General features: G+C 30.6%; 1 protein-coding gene across 2 annotated transcripts in view; it reads left to right on the plus strand.

Moving 5' to 3' along the window:
* Positions 1 to 4066: 4066 nt before the first annotated feature.
* LOC112687152 (proteoglycan Cow) overlaps positions 4067 to 21277 on the plus strand; it is a 38612-nt gene continuing 21401 nt past the window's right edge. The window contains exon 1 of one of the 2 annotated variants that reach the window (XM_025559724.1): positions 4067 to 4706. In XM_025559724.1, coding sequence (XP_025415509.1) covers positions 4602 to 4706 — 105 coding nt within the window. In that variant the 5' untranslated portion in view covers positions 4067 to 4601. The remainder of the gene's footprint in view (positions 4707 to 21277) is intronic. The other variant, XM_025559722.1, reaches the window with a different exon arrangement.

Below are 21277 nucleotides of genomic sequence, written 5' to 3' on the forward strand. Positions count from 1 at the left end.
ATATTTTATTAATAAAGATTTTCCGTAATTATTATCATAATAATGTGCTAGACTCAAATTAGATTATAGCTATTATACTTCTACACAAGACAGTAGCGTAGCTAGTTATGATAGGGCCTCGGGGCAATAAATAAATTATAAATTAGGACCACTGACTAATATTATCTTTAAAAGAAAATTAAAAATAAACATGTAATACTATTCTATCAAATGTGAATATTTACTAGAGTTTTGCATGGGCCGGGCTTACGATATCACATATTTCAGTTACAGACTATCATAAATAAATTAAAATAAATATTCGTTATCCATTTTGATTCATAGTTAAAAAAATATATTAATTTATGAATATTTAAGTTTAATTTTAATTCAAAATAACATTAAATGTATTTAATTAAAAACTATCAATTTTAATTTAAAAAACATTTATTACACAATAAACATTAAGCATATCAAATTTACGGAGAAAACAAGGTTATATTGGACTTGGTTGTGATATTTTTAAATATTAAAATAAATTAGACCGGGCTAATTTGTCATTATGATGAATTAGGCTAGACGGGCTAAATCTATGTAAACAAAATATTTGACAGGCTTGGGCATTAAAAATCAGGCTCGTGTAGAGCTCTAACACTTACTATGTAACCATAAATAAATAAAAAATATAACAAGTGAAAAGAAAATTTAGCTCATCACTATAAAAAATAATTATCGGATTTTATTATTATTATAATTAATTATTTAATTTAAATTAAAAGACTTATTATAATTTATTAATACTCAACGAATTAAATGTATACTATTTTACGTTTTTTAGCAATAGCAAATTTTATTTTTCTATAATATATGTATTGCTTTATTATGGAGTTCCAGAATTGTTCAAAGATCCCAAGGCCCCTAAGGTTCTAGGGCCCTTGGACATAGTCTCACTTTGCCCTATGATAACAATGCCACTGGCACAAGATAATTAATTCTCCGATTGTTCTTATCGATGTTCACTACTCATTTGAGTTAATATGACTCAATTAATTTCTATCAACGCAAGCTTAATATGAAGATTATTCTAGACAATGACACAACTTAGGTCATCTTTAGTTATAACCCCTCGAAATATGTAGTTAACTTAATCTTTCCCCATTATGTCCACCAAAAACCTTCCAAAATTATATTATTTTGAAATGTTTAACATCCTCTTTCCACCGAAAATAAATTCTGATTGTGCCACTAATTCGAAATTTAATATCTGTTCTGCAAGCAAAATCTAAAAAGGTTTCCGTCGTTTTCATTCTGCTGTCGCCAATAATTGTAGTTATCGACAATTGGTTTATAAAAAGTAAGAAAACCAAAAGAAGATCAAAATGGTACAAGGTAACTGTGTCAATAATCAACACTCTTGTATAGGCAATACACTCAGTACTAACTGCTTGATTACAATATCACGAAGTTGATTTATATAGTAGGTATGTGACAAATATTATGAGCCATAGTCTAACGATTGGATAGAGTCGAGTAAAAGTCCGAGTCTTTTTTTCGTTTGTTGATAATTATGCTCGTGCTAGCTAATAGTATTTGTAAACATTTGAAAATAATGATAGGTAATACTATAATATATAGTTATTAATATATAATTTTAAATGACTCACATACCACCAAACAACTACAAAATGTAGAGAAAAATAAAAATAAAATCTGATTTTCAATTACTAGGAATCAGGTCGTAGGAAATCGTAATACCCGTATTAATTTCTATTTTAGTAGGTATCTACAATTTATTAGTGTCAGCTAAAAACAATTTGATTACTATTGTTCATACTTAATAAACTACTTCATTATTTTGTTAAGTCAATGTCATACTATTCTCGTGGTACATACAAACACCAGTACACCCAACTGACCAGTGGCGTATGCAGGATTTTTTCAAGGGAGGTGTCATAATATACATGAATTTATGACCTTTTTTTTTGCTCATCACTAAAAAAAATCTCCTATTCCCACTATGTTATACTAATATCAATAATGATATAATCTATAAAATTAAAAAAAATATGAAATAAAAGAAAATATTAAGGAATATATACTCGTATAATGATAAAATTTAGTATTCATAGTTATAAAATCGGTATGAAGGTTTTGTTTTGCCAATGTTTTAACTCAATTTTATTTTTAACATCGACTTTATGATGAATATTTAGAACGAACTACTAAACCGTTAAGCCTTAAAATGGCCAACAGAATTTCGAAGATCAGTCTTAATTATTTTTATGTGGAAGAACATATTTTTGGTTCACACGATATAACAGGTAGAGTTGCAAAAATATGAAGCGGGTTGGATAAATTTAGAAAGAGATTTTTATTGCCCTTATCAAGAGCATCTAGATTCTAGAAGACCATGTACCTACATTTAATTTCTGCAAATGTGTACGCCAAAGCTTTATTTTTTCTTTAAAAACATCTTGATCGATATCATCCGAATAAAATGCATTTAAATCTTTGATTTCTTTGTTATCATAAGTTTCATTAGAAATTAGAAAACTAAAGTCAGATGTAATATTTTTATAATTCAAAAATCGTTCTTTTAACTGTTGAACTAAATTGTCCACAAATTAAAGGAATATAATAATTTTAGAAAATAAAATGTATGGGGCCATCTGTAGAATTATTTGATCTATGTTTTTGTCGTTAGATCTTTTATATTTGGTTTAGGATAAGGGTGGTCGACTCCAAATGGTTGGAAGAAAGGCGAAGGAGAAGAAGAATCTTAATGTTTATTGATGATGATGATGTTTTATCAGGAAAATTTCCATTTTTTCTAGTCATCGTTTCATAATTTGAAAAGATACTTTTAACTATTTAAGAGGGGGTGGGGTGCTATATCTCCCTGCGTAACGGCCATCACCCGCACCAATTCATATGAGAGGTACAGGTCTTGGAAACCCTATCTTTTCCATGTCACCGATTGCATGTGTTATGTTTTCGATTTCGGTTATATCTCGACGCACGGCACACGTGCACGGACATCATACCGTACGTACGTAGTTTTATTTCGTCTAAAAGTGACAGTTTTCCCTGTCGGTAATAGAATTTTAAAAACTCGTTTAACGTCGGAGAGAACGTATTACCCGATCGCATTGCCCGTCGACCTATCAACCATCGCGGACGACGATTCCAATTGTTGTTATCAGTGGTGGTCAAATGACTTTGTCATGGGGGGGGGGGGGGATATAGCTGATTTTTTAACAAACATTATGTATAAAAATCTTTATTTTTAAACATGAAAATTAAATTATATTTATGATATTATTAATTATAATTAATGATATTTATATTATTAAATTTATTTTTCTGTTTTTTTTTGCCAATTCGTCCAGTACTTCGTCTGCAGTAATATTAACAACCCCACGACGAACAGCCATAGTGGCTAAACCATTGAGACGACTCTAAAATAATATAATTACACAATTCATATAATAATATAATATATTATGTTAAGCATTAAGTACTAAATTTAAATTTCATACACACTTATAATTTAACTATAAAAGAAATGAAAAAAACCTAAAAAGTTTGTTTCAATTAATATTTTAGTGTTGTATGTTTGAACTGTTAATTTTATTTCAGCTTAGAGACAGTATAATAACTAATAAGTACAGTATATTAATTTTTTTAAATAGAAAATAGATGAATACCTATTTTATATTATGTATACTATGGATGAAATATAAATATTTAAAAAAAGGTCATGGGGGGATCTATCCCCCTCATCCCCCACCTCGTTTGACCGCCACTGGTTGTTATTATTAAGCGGTAACGCGCTTAAGAGTGTAGCATTTATCGCGGAGACGCAACGTCGGCAGGGCTGTCTGATGGCGGACGGACGCGAGGAATCGATAAACATACTCGAGCGACGACGACGACGGTCATATACTGGAACAATATGGGAGTGGGGAAATGAGACGACGTGGGCACGGTAATTTCGTTTAGGTCGCTGCGTACGCACTGCGACCCTGGTCCGGTCGCCGCCAAAGGGTGACGGGCAGGTAGGCACTACTACTATTACTACTACTACAACCACCACCGTGGCCACCACCACAACTACTACTACGGTTGCCGGTCGTGCACACGATATATTTCGTATTTTCCTCGACCTCGCGCGCTCGCCGCCGCCGCCGCAGTCGATCGCTCCGCGTCACATACGCACTCACGTTCCACGTCTGTTCGCGTTCGCATTGCGTTGTGTTTCGCTCCGTGTTCGCGCGCCGAGTGTTCAAAAGTTCGGGTTAAGGTCAATTTATTTTTTTAATTTTTTTTTTTCGTTCCCCTTATCTCTCTTCGTCTCGTGCTGGGTTTTCACCGATCTTCCGTATCGCTCTCCCGTCGCCCTCGACCCTCGGTTTAGCAGTGCCTTTCCACCCCGTCGTCGTCGTTCTCGTGCCGTCCGCCTGTTCGGTAGGGAAATTAAATAACGACATCGATTGACGGCCGTCGTCGAGACGTACGTCTTCACCGTCCGCTCACGCGATCCGCGATAAACGCGAGTGGTGGTCCGCCTCCTAATTAACCCCCACGTATCGTTGTTATCGAGGACCGACACGACCACGAAGATGAACAAGTGGTGGCTGACCGGCACAGCGGTCTTGCTGCTGGTCGTCTGCGCGGCCGACGCCAAGAAGAAGTGGAAAGCCGACGAAGACTTCGAGTTCGAAGAGGTACGATTAACATAAATACCGATGTTACACTACGGATTTGTTGACGGAACCGCGTTATCGTCGTGGACCGACGTGCGCGTGCTCGTAACGTGTTCTCCCGACGTTGCGCTGCTGCCGCTGCTGCTGCTCGGGGACAGCGTACGTTTCCCGGTTAACCGCGGTCGGGCCGAAACCGGTGCGGTACGAGAGCAGAGCGTGGCATGCCTTTTACGACCGCCCCCGCCCGCCGTGCGCACGTAAAGTCCATTGTGCACGTGTAGACTGTGCGGCTCCGGTGTTCCGTGTTGTGTTTTTTGTTGCGCGCGCGTGAGGCTGCGGACGGCCGCGGGGCCAGGTGGTGTCCCGCGTCTCATCGTCTCTTTGTCCGGTGGCCCTCTATTGTTGCTGCAGTCGCCGCGTCGCTCGTCCGCACATCTGCACACACCCTGCGCGCGCCCCCACCTCACGGTACGTCTCGGTCGCCGTACGTGCGACACAAATCCGTCTTATCGAAATTCCCGGCTCAGAGAAAGCCGCGCACACAATCGTGTACGCGCACACGCACACGCACGTACGCACCCGCCGGACGGATTACAAGAGGACGTGTCGCGTTGGATTTTTTTCACTCTGTACAAAAAAAAAAAATCCCGAATTTTCTCGGTGTCCATGTCTCGTGATGTGTTCCGACCATCATCCGTGTGCTGCCCCGCCCGACCTTGGCCCGAATTCGCGATTCTTTTTTAGCCGTTTGCATTTTTTTTTTCTCCATCGTTCCCCGTCGCATCGATAAATCTATAATCTTTCTAACGTTGTTTCTCGCGCGCGGAGTAAGATTTGCCACCGACCAGACGTACGTTGTTTCCGCCGAGATAACGTTTATCCTCCCTCCCCCCTTCCCCGCGCGTGTGTGCTAAACGTGTCTGATTAGTGGGCTGTCATTGTTTCGTCGGCCTGTGTGTTTGCATAAACGTAGTTTTTTTTTTTTTTCATGAAAAAATTACCGCCCTCCAATTATCACTTGGATGTATATTATGAGAGAAAAAATAAAAACATGCTCGTAACCTACAGACATTACATATATATTAAAAAAAAATAAATAAATAAATAAATAAACAAACAGGTTTCTCTTTTTGTACTTCGCTGCGAGTCGTAAACGGTTTATGTTATTGTATTAGTTAACATGACGTGATTTACTAATTAGAAAACGGCGACTAAATTCGTTCGAACAAACTATACTTTTAATTAATCCGTCGAACGTTTATGGTTATCTAGTTGGTATTTGTATGTTATTATTATTTACTCCGAGACCGATCGCCTCGTTTGGTCACAAATCGTGGGTGTTGGGCTCGGATTTGAACGTAGTTAATGGTATTGTTTTCCTAGATTGTACAAATGTAGGAGTTTAATATTAGGAATTAGTGTAGGATTTTAAAATAAAAAATAATATTTATGTGTTTTTAAATTGGCGTTCAACACGCCCATATCCTCTCGGTAGAATTATCGCACATTTTTCAATGACAGTGGTGCTAATCGTCATAAACAGTAATCCTTTTTTTTTTTTTATTCGGTGAACCTTAATTTCCACACAACTCAGAACTACGGTAATTTACGAGTGACATCAGTAATGCTATGATTGTACCTGTACAGAATTAATGTTCGGTGCAGTGTTATATACGTATTTGAAAGTTTAATTATAATTACTCCAACAACGGGTAGGCACGACGCGTGTACGATATGTGTGTTGTAAATGTATTTAATACATATTACTCACATGTATTATGCATTATTACGAATAAAAACGCAAATACGTTTTGAAATCGATCAGTAATCGCGAGTTCACCGTCGTAACGTTGGCTAAATAGTATTTTACTGATATTTTGATCGAGTCCATCTGCTGCGTATAGGTTGCGATTTTGATATATTATCACGTCGAAAGTATTCTTAATAATTTCTCAAAAAAAAAGTGTTACATTTAGTTTGACCTTGAATCTGGGTGAAAAATAACAGTGTTGTATATACTTGTGTATACACAGTTTAATGTACGTTATCCGTTTCGAAGTGTTAGTAGTAGTGGGAGCGAAGGAAAAGAGAAGACACATTGGTACTGGTTTTTTGTTTGTAACAGGTTTCTTAGAGACCTCACACATACACACCAATACACCAACATGTGTGTGCGTGCGTACGTACGCATAGAACAGAACAGGTCATCACCGCCCCGGGCCACTCTTTATTAGTTCAAATAAAGCTATAAAAGGACGACGAAAGACACCGGTCGGTCGCACAGTCCTTTTGGCAGCAATAGTAGGTCCTCTGTGCCAACGCATAATATGTGTGGTATACCCTTTTTTTTTGTCATTATAGTTTAATGTATAGAGTGAAAGATAGAGACGAAAAAAAGGGTAGGTTCTATTCATTAACACGCCACTGTTTTGAACTACCTACTGGGGAAAAAAAAAAAACACAGAAAATATAGTTTTATCTCTGGCAAGCCCTAACTTGGTAACCCAGTTTTTGTAGATGGATCGATAACAAAATATAAATTTAGTCGAGTATTTCTCTTAAAATAATTTTGCTTATTCCCGACCACTGAATGATAGAGTAAATACGAAAGTTGTGATAATTTTCAACAAATAGGTAGGCAGGTGCCAAATATAAACCTCTATTTTATCGTTATAATTATTAATAAACAATATTTGAATGAAAGTTTTTATTTTTAAGAATTGTTTAAAATACAATAATATTAAATGGAATAATGAAAAAGTAAAATTTGTGTTATGTTGTTTCAAAAAATTAAAATGGTTTTGTGTTTGACTACATTTGTTATTTCGGAATTGTTGTCATTCGTATGTAATAGTGTGTGTTTAAATATATATATATATAGGTATATAATATGTTAATTTATTGGTTAGCATGAAGCGTAAATATATAATTTATGTGTTGATCAAAGTATAAAATTGAATATTTCAAGTTATACAAAAAGATAAGAAACAAAAACCAGATACAATCAGTATCTAATATCTATCAAAATGAGTAAAATATTTAAAAAAAATTATTCAGAAAAAAACTCAAACTGATATTCTATTTTTTAACGAATAGGCTTTTATTCTCTTAAATGTTGTCGTTATCGTCTGCATTTTAGTCTTTCCGGCTATCATACATCATTATTCTCCATACAATTTCATACAACATTCTATTACACATTGTGAATTGTTAGAAATAGGAGCACTGTTGAATTATAAAAAATTTTCATCACGGTGTTCATGATTGAATGGGTGTTGAAAACATGTTCACTGACTAGGCATATCTATAATTTATATACGTAGTAAGTATTACTTTTTAGGAAAAGTTAAATTATATTTTTAATAGTTAATGTAGTTAGGTAATAGTTATCCTGTTTTAAATATATTCATTTAATAATTTTATATTAATTGTTTATGTTATATTTTCATATTCATTCTAAACATTATATCTCATATGGTTATAAATAATTAAAAATTACAATTGTATTTAGTACATCGTTTAACAAAATAATTATTATTTAAAAATCTCGCAGGACTTTTTTTTTACTTTGGTAATTTTTTATGAACGATTCTTTTTTAATAACTATTTTAACTAATAATTATTACTATTTAATCTTATTTTTAAATATATAAACTAAACTATGTAGTATATAATACAAATTGTATATTTGTATTTATCCTAATAATCATTAATTATTAAGATATTAAATTTGAAGTTGAATATAAAATATTTATTAATCACATTTACAATATATAGTGATTAAACTTTTGAAATATTTCTAAGCATTATTTTTATGTCCAATTAATTATAAAAAGGTATTTTTACTACGTAATGTAGTACCCAAAAACTCATTTATTGTTTGAAAGCTATTTCCGATTAAATTAAAAGGCTTTATAACAATTGCGCCGAAAATCGTAGGTAAAGAAATAAAAATGATGGGATGGAAAAAAGGTATACATCTATTGCGTCGGTATAAAAAGGGTATAATTTATAGGTATACATCTATTGCGCCGATCGATATCATAGGCGTGCGCAGACTTTGTCCGCAGGGGGGCCCTTTAAAAAAAGTGTACCAAAGATTCTTGTACTAAAGACTACTAGTATAATTAATATTTTAAATTTTATAAATTATTTATTTAATTCAATTTGCAAATATACAAATAAATACTATTCAAACTTACACAATTTATATCTAAGAAATCCTTATTTACATATTATTATACTATTTACAACTCCATCCTTCTGTCCACGGGAGTAAGGTTTTTGAATGTATCAATTACATCTTCAATTTTTATATTATATGCAAGTTCTGATTAGTCTGATTAATAACTAATAACTTTATTACATTTATTCACAGATTTCAATTCTATAAGATTAAAACTGATTTTACTTTATTCATGTAAAATGTAAAAATGTTCGCTATCTTCTATAGTATAGATATATATTTATTAAAGAAAAATTCAGAGTTCTCAGGGGGGGCCACGGCCCACCCGGCTACCCCCGTGCGCACGCCCATGATCGATATTCAAGTTAATAAATTTTGCGATTACCTTATTGATACATATATTGATCAAAATGCAACTTTTCCCCCGTTGGTCATCATGTAACATATCAGACGAAAGAACAACAAATGCCTGTGAGGCATTTTACTCAGAGTTTGGGAAATATTTTTACTCACCTCATCCAAATATTTTTATTTTTTATAAAGTTTTAAAAATAATGTAACGTAACAATCATAATACGTGTTCTCTTAGTTATTACAAATATACCAAACTCTAAATTTATGACAAAAAAATAAATAGTAAAATAGACATAACTAATTTTAATATTAGACCTAAAAACTTTTCAAAATTTGTAGTTTATTTATATATAATATACTATTAGTGTAAATACTAAGTATGTAGAATAATAAGTTAGATTTTAGTTTTAATTTTTGTTTTTGGCCATTATAATTTTTACTTGTAATGTATAGTTGTTATACCGGCGCAATAGATGTATACTATACAGGTAGTGTCCCAAATTCGGAGCAATTAACGAATACCGAATTAAAAAATCTGTTAGTAATATAAGAGTTATTAAAGGTTTTTTATTGTTAAATTTAGCAATCATCCATTGGGAAAATGACTATTTTCTGCTACTAACGTTGTTATTCCTGATTAATCGATCACTATAAAAGAAGAGTGAGCATTTATTAACTTGGATTTTTTGTGAGCATTAAAAGACGAGAGGGAGCAAAAAATTGTGCAAAAAAAATGTTAGTATAAAAAAGGTAGTAGGTTGCAGAAACAAAGGTCATTATTGTCCGAATTCAAGAGAAAACTGTATGGGTTTATCGATAAGAAGACGGAAAGGAAATTGCCTGTACTAGAGATTTGTCAGCGTCAACTGAAATGTTAGAAGCACCTTAAGTCATTCCCTTGTTATTATTGTCCTACGTTTCAGAAAATGGAAGATTTGAGACAGCGTAAATATAACTACTTTTTTCTTTTCGAGAAAATATTAAGACACCATCATGTTCGTTTTTCTCGAAACAATTGTGTCACTTTCGCACAATAAACTAAATGGATTTTGAAGAAATTGCCAAACATTTGAAGTTATATCGAATATAGGTACCCATGGTATAATTTAATTTTTAAATGTATTTTTTAATATTCTTATTGATGTTTAAATGATCATGTTTGTATTATGCGTTATCATAAGTTATATTTATTATTAAAAATATAATTATAAAATATATAATTAACTAAAAAATATGAAATATCTTAGTGTAGGTATTCAATAATATATTGTTAATTTATAACTAATAAACAAATAGGTAACATTAAATGTGAATACATTTTTTTTTTTGTATTAGTAGTTCAAGTATTTGGATTAATCCTAATTATATATATATGCGTGTAAACGTAAATATTTCTAATAAATAGATCTTTTTAGTTTTATACTAAGTTCTTTTTCTAGTTAGAGAATTTTGATTTAAAAACGTTTTATTTAGATAAATTCTTCATTGAAGTAAACATATAATTGTGAATTGAACATATTATATGAAAGTAATTAATACGGAACTTATTAAATATGTTAACCTCGGTTTTGATTAGTAGTTAGATATTGCTCATAAATTGTCTTTAAATTGTAAAACTTATGACGTTGTGAACTTCAGTTGTATAAAAATTATTGTGGTAAAATGTAGGTTGAACGATAAATAAAGCAATAAAAAAGTAACCTAAACATTTATAATTTGTGTAATATTTCAACTTACACTTAAATATTAGGAATATTGTAAGAATGAGTTTGAAATAGAATAAGAATTTAACAAAAAAAAAAAAAAATCAAGTTAATTGAGTTATATACTAAGTATGGGTAATTTTAAAATTAGAACGAAATTAAAAAAAATAATGAATTAAATAAAAAGTAGCTAAATCATTTATTATGATTAAGTTCTGATTTAATATAAAATAAACTAACCTAATCTATGTTACTGATTATGACTATGCATATAAGATGCGTTTAAATGACATTGTCTTACGTTTATTTATAATACTTCTGTATTATGCGTACCTACTTATTTTGTATAATAGACAATATAGTAATAAAAAAAGTATTCATACTTAAGACACAGGTCAGGGACCAATACTGTGGGTGAGATTGTGTATTAGTTCCCTATTGCATTAATAAGATGACATTGGCCGTGATTGAAATGAAGGTTGACTCTGGGGTGTTGTTTACTACTGAACGGTTTTCATGGTCTCTCTGGCACAGTATATATTTTATTACATTTGTTGTCAGACTGCCAAACACGAAACTTTCGTCAACGCAGAACCTTTTTCTTCATGTAATATAAATGTATCTTGTTGTTGGTTGTTAAGACTAGGAAACAACATTATTTTAAATAATAAAGCTCGCGTTTTTAATTTTTATAAAAATTATAAATACTCTCCAACATCAGTTTTTAGATGAATTATTCCTAATTTATTCCCAAAAATTTTAGGACCCTTGAATTTCGATTTTTTTTCCATCAATTTATCCATTCTTTAAACCTGTAACACCTATTGAAAAAAAAACAAAAAATTCTATTTTAATATACATTTACAAAAATTGCTTGAGCGCACCAGTTTAGGTGTACATTTTATCTAAGAGAATAACGTTTTGAGAATTTATATATAAGTAAAAGGATATACAGTATGAATTCTGTGATAGAATTAGGGGAAAACTTAAGAAATCCAACTAATTCGATGTACAGATAAGACGTAAGGTTTTCGTTTTTTGGCTAACTTTCAAAAACGGTGGAATTGGACTCATTATTTACGTTTCGTTTCCTTTTCTATTTCTATCGATGAAATGACAAATTATACTAAACTACTGTAGTAAATCTTATATTATATTTATTTTTATGTTTCTATAACTTCCTTGAACTTAAATAACATGTAATATGTTAATCAATATGCCCAATTAGTTGAAAATATTTAAAATAAATATATTTTATTTATAAAATGTAAGAATAAATTTTTTGACCATGTATCGTGCTATTAAATTAGAATTATCAAATATGTTAAGAATTTCATCAATTGATATGTAAGCACTAAATAGACATTTTTGTATTTTAAAATAAATTAGCTCGCTTCAGTATTGAATATTTTAAAGATTTGATCCTTATAAAAAAAAAAAATTGTTTCTAAAAATTAACGATGGCTAGCTAAATTAATAGTACAATGAAAGGTCATACAAAATTTTTTTTGTCAGAAAAAGAAATGTTACAATACGACATTTTTCATGACCTTAGATAAACTTAAGGTACACCACTATAAAATTAGATTTTTTTTTATTCAATTTCAACTTACTTTTTGGTAATTAAATTTGTTTACAAATACTTAGTATAAAACTGTACACCTTGAATTATCGGCAATTAAACTAATTGAATTTAAGGCATATATTTCTGTTAATATATTTTATTAAATAAAACTGTATAAATAAGATTTATTTTTTCGACACAGACAAATATTCATACCTAATAAAAATATTTATTTATTATAATTCAACCGAATGTAGATTTTAGTTTGGTGTATTATAATATTAATTTATTTTAAATGTATATTGTAGTTATTTTGTATTAAAGTATATATATTTTATATTTTGTCACCCGTGTCCTAGAATATATTTTAAATAGATTTTATTGGTTTATCATTAATATTATGCTCTTATTGTGTTTTGTGCTTTAGAATTCAAACAAAAGAATATTTCATAAGTTTTTGTCGAATCTATAGAATATAAATTTAACATATATGTTACTTATGTTACATATGTACCAACTTCAAACAAATTATTTTCGAATTTTCCCAAGTAGAAAATTCTTATAAGATTGGGGAAAAAATCAGAAGATCCATTATTTTAATTAGAGGTGTAATGGTTTATAGGAGTTATATGTAAGAGGAAAACTTCATTTTATAACTTTTTAACAAACCTTAACTTTAGATTTTTGTCCATTATTTATTTTCATTTTTATAGATATGTTATAATTTTCAAAAAGCTTTTGATCATATTTAGGCTTACGAAAATACAAAAATAAGTTTTAACTAAAGAAAAAAGTTCTTATTTTATAAACTTACAAATTAAAAATAAGATTTATAGCTAGTTTATTTAAGTTTAAAAATGATAAAATTATTTTCTTTTGGTTTTTTCATGTTATGTTTGTGAATATTAACCTAATTTGTTAGCATTATGAATTATAACAATAAATATTATAAAATGTTGTATAAATATAATTATTACATTTATTATTCTTGTATACATGTTGCTTATATATTTTTATAATACGTTTATTGTACATGCTTTGATAAAATAATATTTTAATTTGATTAATAAATATTTATATTTATTATTCAGCAAATTTTTTCAAATTTCTTATCTTTAAATATTTGAGAATTTGGTAAACTCATTCAAGTTTGTTTGAGATTGTTTTTTTTTTTGTATATCTTTACTTTAAAATGTACATTAGAATAAAACTTGACGTTCCAAAGTAATATAATGAAATAAGTTTCAACCGAATTACTATACGAGCATAAAATGTTTTTTTTTTTTTTTTTTTAATTTTAATTGAATTATTCTTTTTTTCTATCATATTTTAGGACAGTTAATTCTAAACCAACAATTTCTTACAGTTATGTTATATTAGATATTTAAAGCTAATATTATTTTACATGACTTTTTTTTTTAAATTTTTCAATAAAAATTTGGAAGTACTAAATTTTAAGTTACATACTTAATACCGTATATTGAGTATAAATAAGATTAGGTATAAGTAATATCTATTGATATTATAAAAACTATAGTAAAGTTTAGGTCTATTAGCTATAAATATATAATGGTTTATAAATATATAAATATATTGATTGCTTATAAATTTTTCAAAACGTCTTACAAAATGTATAGAATTATGAATTTATCAATATTTTACCGGATTTTTATTTTTTTTTTGCACACATATTAAATTTTTTTGAATGTTAGCCAATTTCCAAAACATTTTTAAATTGTTCCTATTCGTTTTTTTGATTTTAAACTTGATATTTTACAAAACCTCTTCTCTATATTTTCACATCCCCATTAATACAGCAGGTGTGTCTTGGTAGCTTATTCAAGGTATTTTATCAAAAGGTACCCTTCTCTTCCCATGTGTTATTGATTACATTTCTCAGAAAGAGCCCTAGTATATAGGTATACAAGGTCAAATATCTCTTTTATGTAATCTATTCACTAAATATGCGTGCATACATATCGGTAATTCTATAACACATGCTAAATATCATGACAAATAGTTTTTTTGTCTTTTTGTTAAAAAAAATAAATAATCTTTTTGGTACCATTGAAAATATAAGACGAAAGATTATTTTATGTCATTTGAATTTTATTTTACTTAATGCGTATATTTCATTATTTGAATTATTCCCAAGAATATTTTTGTCGACTATTTTTTGAATATATTCTATTGTATCTCAGTTCGTGTTTTGTTATGTATAACTAATATCATTATATTTTCTAGTGATATCGTGAAAAAATGACAACGTTCAAATGATTTGGTTGGAAATTAACAAAAATCTTGTTTACGCGCAAACATACAGTTTTCTTGTTTATATAAAAGTATTTTATGTTTTACTGTTATCGGAGAGGTGAAAAAATATCATCAAATCTAAATCTTGTCTCATCTCGAACAATTATTTTATTACTGTCTTCACCAACAGTGCATTACGTGTTAAAATATATTTTATAAGTAAAAATGTATGTATCACTGTAAAAATTTTATGACGCTGAGGTGAGAGATATTTTATTAAGGATACATGGGCTGTTACTTATAGTGTTCGAACAATGCGCTGCAGGTGCCTAATATCATGACATACGTTTAAGCTGTATACTCGTAAACGTGCAGGTGGCTGTTGAAAAATGTGTGTATATATATGCATGTACATACATATAAATCTGTTAGAGGAGATCTTCTTTGTTATCGTGGTTTATTATATATTATAGTTTAATCACAAATAGTGAGTCAAGCTCACGTTCGTGACTTCTTTTCATGTATTTATTTCGTTTATATCTTATTATCTATTCGTTCTTACTTTTGTTCACTTGTACCTACATCCCCATTAAACGTCCCTTTAATGCTAAAACCAAAAATGCAATAATGTTAAAAATAATTTATAGTTATTGTAACAAATGAACAATGAACATAATTTTAACTAAAAAAAAAAAAAATGTGTTTAATGTAAATAAATATTTATTATACTTTTTAGGCTTTAGAATCTAAAGCTTAATTTTTAGAGGATATGTTTATACTCTAAATTGTTGAAATAATTTATAATTAAATATTCCATTTTGTCTAGTTTTCTTTAATATTAAAAATTTGCATATTTATAATTAAATGTAAAAAATAATGTAATAAAATGTAATGTAATGTAATAAAATGTAAAAATAATATAAATTATAAATAATTTATATTATGTTCTTATAAAATTAAGCCGGGCGGTGTATATAATTTATTTAGTCATCATAATTATTTATTTGTTAATAAATATTTAAATTAATGAGGTATAAAATCCCCAATTAAACCGGAAAGTTAGTTTCATATACTGTTTGCATTTAAAAAGTGTATAAATATCTAAGGATATCTTAGTTTGATTATTCAACACAGAGATGGAGCGCGTAATCCAAAATTTCCATATGTATCCAATTCTTAATCAGAATTAAATAATGATTGAAGTATAAATTAAATGTCTAACTTGTATTAGAATGCTGAAAAATAATTTTGGTGTTGCTAGTTATTACTATTTATTACCCTTCATTACGATTTAGTGTTGTAGTATTATCGAATTTTTCTTTATAGTTTTTTCTTTTATGTCTTCATTTGCTTATTATTACATTGTACTCGGGATTGTACTTAAAGGCTATAGAATTTTTATCCAGTTTTAATTAAGTATCTATTTGAAATTAAAACAATATATATTTTTTATTCTTTCTTATGGTTCTTATAATTCTTATAATTCGTTTCTGAATGCTAGTATTGAATTTTTTTATCATTGAATCAAATACTGGATCTTGATATACTAGGCAAAGAAGCAATTACAATTTTATTCGACGAACTGTACAAGATTCTCATTTCGTTTAATTTTAGAATTACACACTCTCCAAAAACTAAAACAGTTTGCTGAAAACTATATGTTTCTATTCCGTCGACCCCATTTCTAGTAGAAAGTAAATAATTGTTAAAACTTACATTGTTATAATACTACTTTATTTACTTGGGACAGAAAACGCAAGTTCTCTGCATACGTGTTCTAATGAATGTTTCTAATGAATGATGGTATTTATCTTGGTAATTTGCTCAAACGAAATAAATACAAATAAACGAAATATTATTTTTCATAATAATTGTATAGTTGTTTGGATTGTCATAATTTATATTATATTAGTTGAACATTTAGTTTGAAAACCATTACCAAAAAAAAAAAAAAATATTTATTCAACTATATTTGAATAGATTTATTCAAACGTTAAAGTAAACAAGATGAATGAAAATTGACTAATAAATAAATCAAAACATCAGTAAAAATATATATATAACTTACTAAAACCAACTTCCTTTTATTTCTTGCATGAGTAGCATCATTTGTTTGCGTTCATTATATCACTGAACTAAACGCTAGTGAAGCATCCATCCTGAATACTAGAACTCTATATCGATTTTTTCGTGGTTTTTATTTTAACATTTATAATATAACAGTGATTCGCTTACTTAAAGATTGTCCCAATTTGAGGTTTCTATTTAAATCTAATCACATTTTATTTGCATTAAGCTATACTTTTATATTATTCAATGATAATTTGATTGAATGGATGACAGATCTATTGTAATATGGTATACCATGTGTTTTCCGCAGGGATGCCCAACCACGTCAAGTACTTGATTAAATTGGTTTTGTCATTTAATTAATAAATGGTTAATGTCAATTGTTTTCTACAGAGATTAGTTTAATCCTGATAAGTAATTAGTGTTTTTGATTTAACATTATTTTGTATTTGATTATAATCTCTTAAGTTCAAAATAAAAATCGAGGTACGGGTATTGTATAAATCGTAGCAGATGAACCATTTAGTGCCTTTAAGTTTAAAAGAAATAGTAAACCATATAATTTTGAAAAAAAATCTTGTTTTTTTAAATATGCTATTGTATATACGACTAAGTGGTAGTCTTGATTAAATAATAAATGTAACAATAACTAAGAATTAATATTGTTATAAATACTGTTTAAATTAATCTAGTGTTTTAAATATATTTAGATTGAATTAAAATTGAAAGGTTTACACTACCTTGATGTTAAGTGGTATTTACCTTGTTCCTACTTAATAACACAGTATAAAATGTATTGCCTCTCGACGACTGAAGTTTTTAACTTCAAACAACGTTTATGTTTTAAAAGATTTAAAGTATAAATAATTGCTTAATATACGGATTAAATAAAATAGTATTGAAAAATCAGTGTTCAGACCATATAATATATTTATCTTTAAAGAACACACTTAAGGGTCTTATTATCGATTGGGTCTTGTTAATCCTTTGAAAGCCTTGATTATATATTTCAAGCAGTTCTACTTATGGAAACATTTTCGTTTTATTAAAAATGTTTACCTCGGTGATTGAGTGAAAATATTGGCTTGACATTGCGTACAGTTTATAGATGTTTCTAATAAATTATTCTACGATTTCGTGACTCGTCCATCATATTTTTCGGTAACGGGGAATTATGGGCGATGACGGTAACGTTAACGCAATAACCCATTGTATTGTATTTTCCTGGATTTAATCGACCTAGTAAGATTTTTGGCGGTGTTTCTCAAAAATCTAGTACAACTCTATGTCAATAGTTATCAATTATTAATTAATTATCATTATATTATATTATTTATTATATTATTATATTATTACTTATTATTATTAATTTAATTATCAATTTATAAAATTTAATAATATTGGAAACCTGTGTACGCGGTGTTTGACTTGAGTGGGGATTGAGGATGGAAGATCTCTAACAGTTATTCTAAAATGTATGCATATCCATACTATATTTTATTATTAGTGGAATGCTACAAGATGCACATCTTAGCACTTTTTTAATTTTAAAGAATTTAATTTAATAAAAGCTAATCATATTTTCAAAGAAATATAATAAGCTCCTTCAAAACTTGGATTTATTAATTGCACTACATTGGCCTGACAAATATGATATGAAATATGGAGAAATAATAAGGATGTTCGATACAACATTTCAAGTAGATGAACCATCTACAATTAGAGGTTTTTATCAATTTAAGAAATTAAAAAAATTCTCATCAGGTGTTTCGTTAAAATCGTTATTAGTTGCAATTAACTCAACGAAAATTTCCTCTTTTGAATGCGAGAGAAGTATTAGTGAAAAAAAAAGTCCTTTTAAGCATTTATCATCATTGTTATTTATATGATGCGTCTGGTCTCATAAATACGTTTCAAGTAACTATGTAAAATCTTGGATAATTTGTAGTAAAAGAAATTTGAAAGAAACTTGTTGTTCAAAAATAATCAATTTAGAAGTTACATTACCTATACGTATCATTATTTACAGAACTACAAAAATAAACAGGAGGGTTTTTATTTATTTATTTTTGCTAGTATTCCAGAAAAATTGGAAAATTTGAAATATTAATAAAAAAAAAAAAAAAAATTACACTATTTTATTAATCGTAAATCGAACATAAATTGTATGTTAGTAACAGTTAAAAATGTTTAAGTATCATACCTTAAATTAATGTCCGTAAGATAATTTTCATTTGCACGTATACTTTTCTGACATAGAAATATGCCTCGTCCGACATTAACGACTTGACCACAAAACTAGGATCATCTTTTATTTAATTTTGTCCACTCAATTACAGTAGCCACGATTGTTCGTCCGATAGTCTCGGATGCTGCACAATTTGGATTTTGGATGCGTTTGAAAAAAATCGTGCACAATGTCAACTTTTAATTTCAAGAACGTATAAATGAAAATCATCTTACGGTATTAATTTCACGACGTGACATTTTTATCCTCTGAACTCTTAACGGCATTGAATGTAGATTCTGTTATCAATATTACGCTAGCACATTGTTTTTTACTTCTATGAGAATTATTTCAAATTTCCCAATTCATATTCCTGAAAAACCTCGTACTATTATCTTTATTGCTAGTCCGATGAGAGAGGGTAAAATAACCGTCATCCAAGACGTTTTACAATTATCCGTTATTGTTATTATTAATGTATACCCTCGTCCGGTCGCGCGGCGAGTACATAACCCCGACGTCTACGAGCAGGCGCCGCCGCGTCGGTGGCGATTTTCGAACGACTAGACGTGTGGTAAGGCGAGGCACGTAGTGGCGTCGCACGGTAACAATAATATGCGTGTACGTGGTAGCGTTTCACGGACGGCAGGAAGATGTAGCGAGAGATAGAGATAGTGGTTACGTAGAGAGAGGAGAGATGAGAGTGAGACGTGATGATGGAGGAAAAAGGACGTCGTGTGGAACATCGACGATATCCCGAACGGAGAGCGACGACGGTCTTTGGATTTATTACACATGCACGCTGTGTACGAGACGACCGTCCCACCGCTTCTGCTGTCGAAGACGTCGGACGACGGTCGGTAAGTGGTGACTGTTGGCGGCGGCGGCGGCGGTGTGGTGGCTGGTCGTCGTGTCTCCGTCCGTGTGCGTACATGTGTGCATTATAAACGTCGGGCGCCGCAGTTGTACCGTCGTCGCAGTGTTCGTACGCCCTGCGGCGGCGCCTGTCCGCTGTCCCCTACGGCCGTAATGTCGTCGTCGTCGTCGTCAACGACGTCGTTCCCGGTATGCGCGAACGTGCGTGTGTGCGACGCCGGGTACGCGTTGATTCCCCTTTCAGATCGTACATGTCGCCTCCTCTCGCAGCCGCGTTCGTGTACACACGGATCCGCCGCCCCGTGCCCGAGATGTCGCTCCGGCCGCGCCGCACCCCCCGAAAACGATCCGTTCTACTTAAATAACAACGATAAGTGTCAACAAACAAGTCACTTATCCAAGACTAGGGCTGGAATTGCTGCGATGCACTTCGTGTCGGTTTCCGAAGCCTCCTGTGCGATGCTGGTACGGTTCCAAACTCGTTTCACTAACTTTGATCAACTTTGTAATATTTCGTTTTTCACCAATACATTGCTGAAGAAAAAAAAACGTAGTATATTTTCGTCATGCATTGTTTAGAGGTCGGAGGGAATGAAACCATTTTTTACGGTTTATTGGGTAGACATTGCTCAACCCTATACTTATGATACGGTTCGGCGGTGCGCGTCCTTCGTCTTCTTCTTGTTAGTTGACCACCACTGGTGGTGCCAGGATTTTTTTCTTGGATAGGGCCAATAGGAGTCCCCAACAATTATTAGGTAGTATTAGGCAATGTTAATTAATATGAGCGAATTACTATATTTATACATTTTAAATGATTACAAAACTATTTGAATATAATTCTGTTTTTGAAAAATGATTATATTATTTACGTCTAAGGTCAGGCTAATGGTAGAGCCACTGGCGAGGCCAACCATTTTCAAGTAGGGGCATGGTTCTATCTGAGCCATACTTGGCGCTGTAATTGAATTCGTCCATCTACAACATTTTTCAAAAGGTTCTGTGTACACCTTAACCATTTGACGGGAAACTTGCACTTGGTTGCTACTTCGCCAAAATGGTTTGTGTTGTTAATTGTTCGGTATTTTAACTATAAAATTATGGCATCAGCAACCAAAGACAGTTTACGCAGTTTTTAAAGTATTTTAAGCTAATTGATTATTATAAAACAATATTTCAGTCAACAAGATCATCGCCAAAATAATTTATTTAAAACAGCATTTAGGTTACTCAAAATTGTTTTACCAAAACACGCTTATAGTATGTTCAGGATAGAGTTATAATCGCTTGTATTCCACTAATAACTGTATAATAATTTAATATACTATGGTTAATATTTTTTATATTCACAACTTTTAT

Source organism: Sipha flava, unplaced genomic scaffold, assembly GCF_003268045.1.
Source record: "Sipha flava isolate LNK unplaced genomic scaffold, YSA_version1 333_pilon_pilon, whole genome shotgun sequence".
Classification (NCBI taxonomy): Eukaryota; Metazoa; Arthropoda; class Insecta; order Hemiptera; family Aphididae; genus Sipha; species Sipha flava.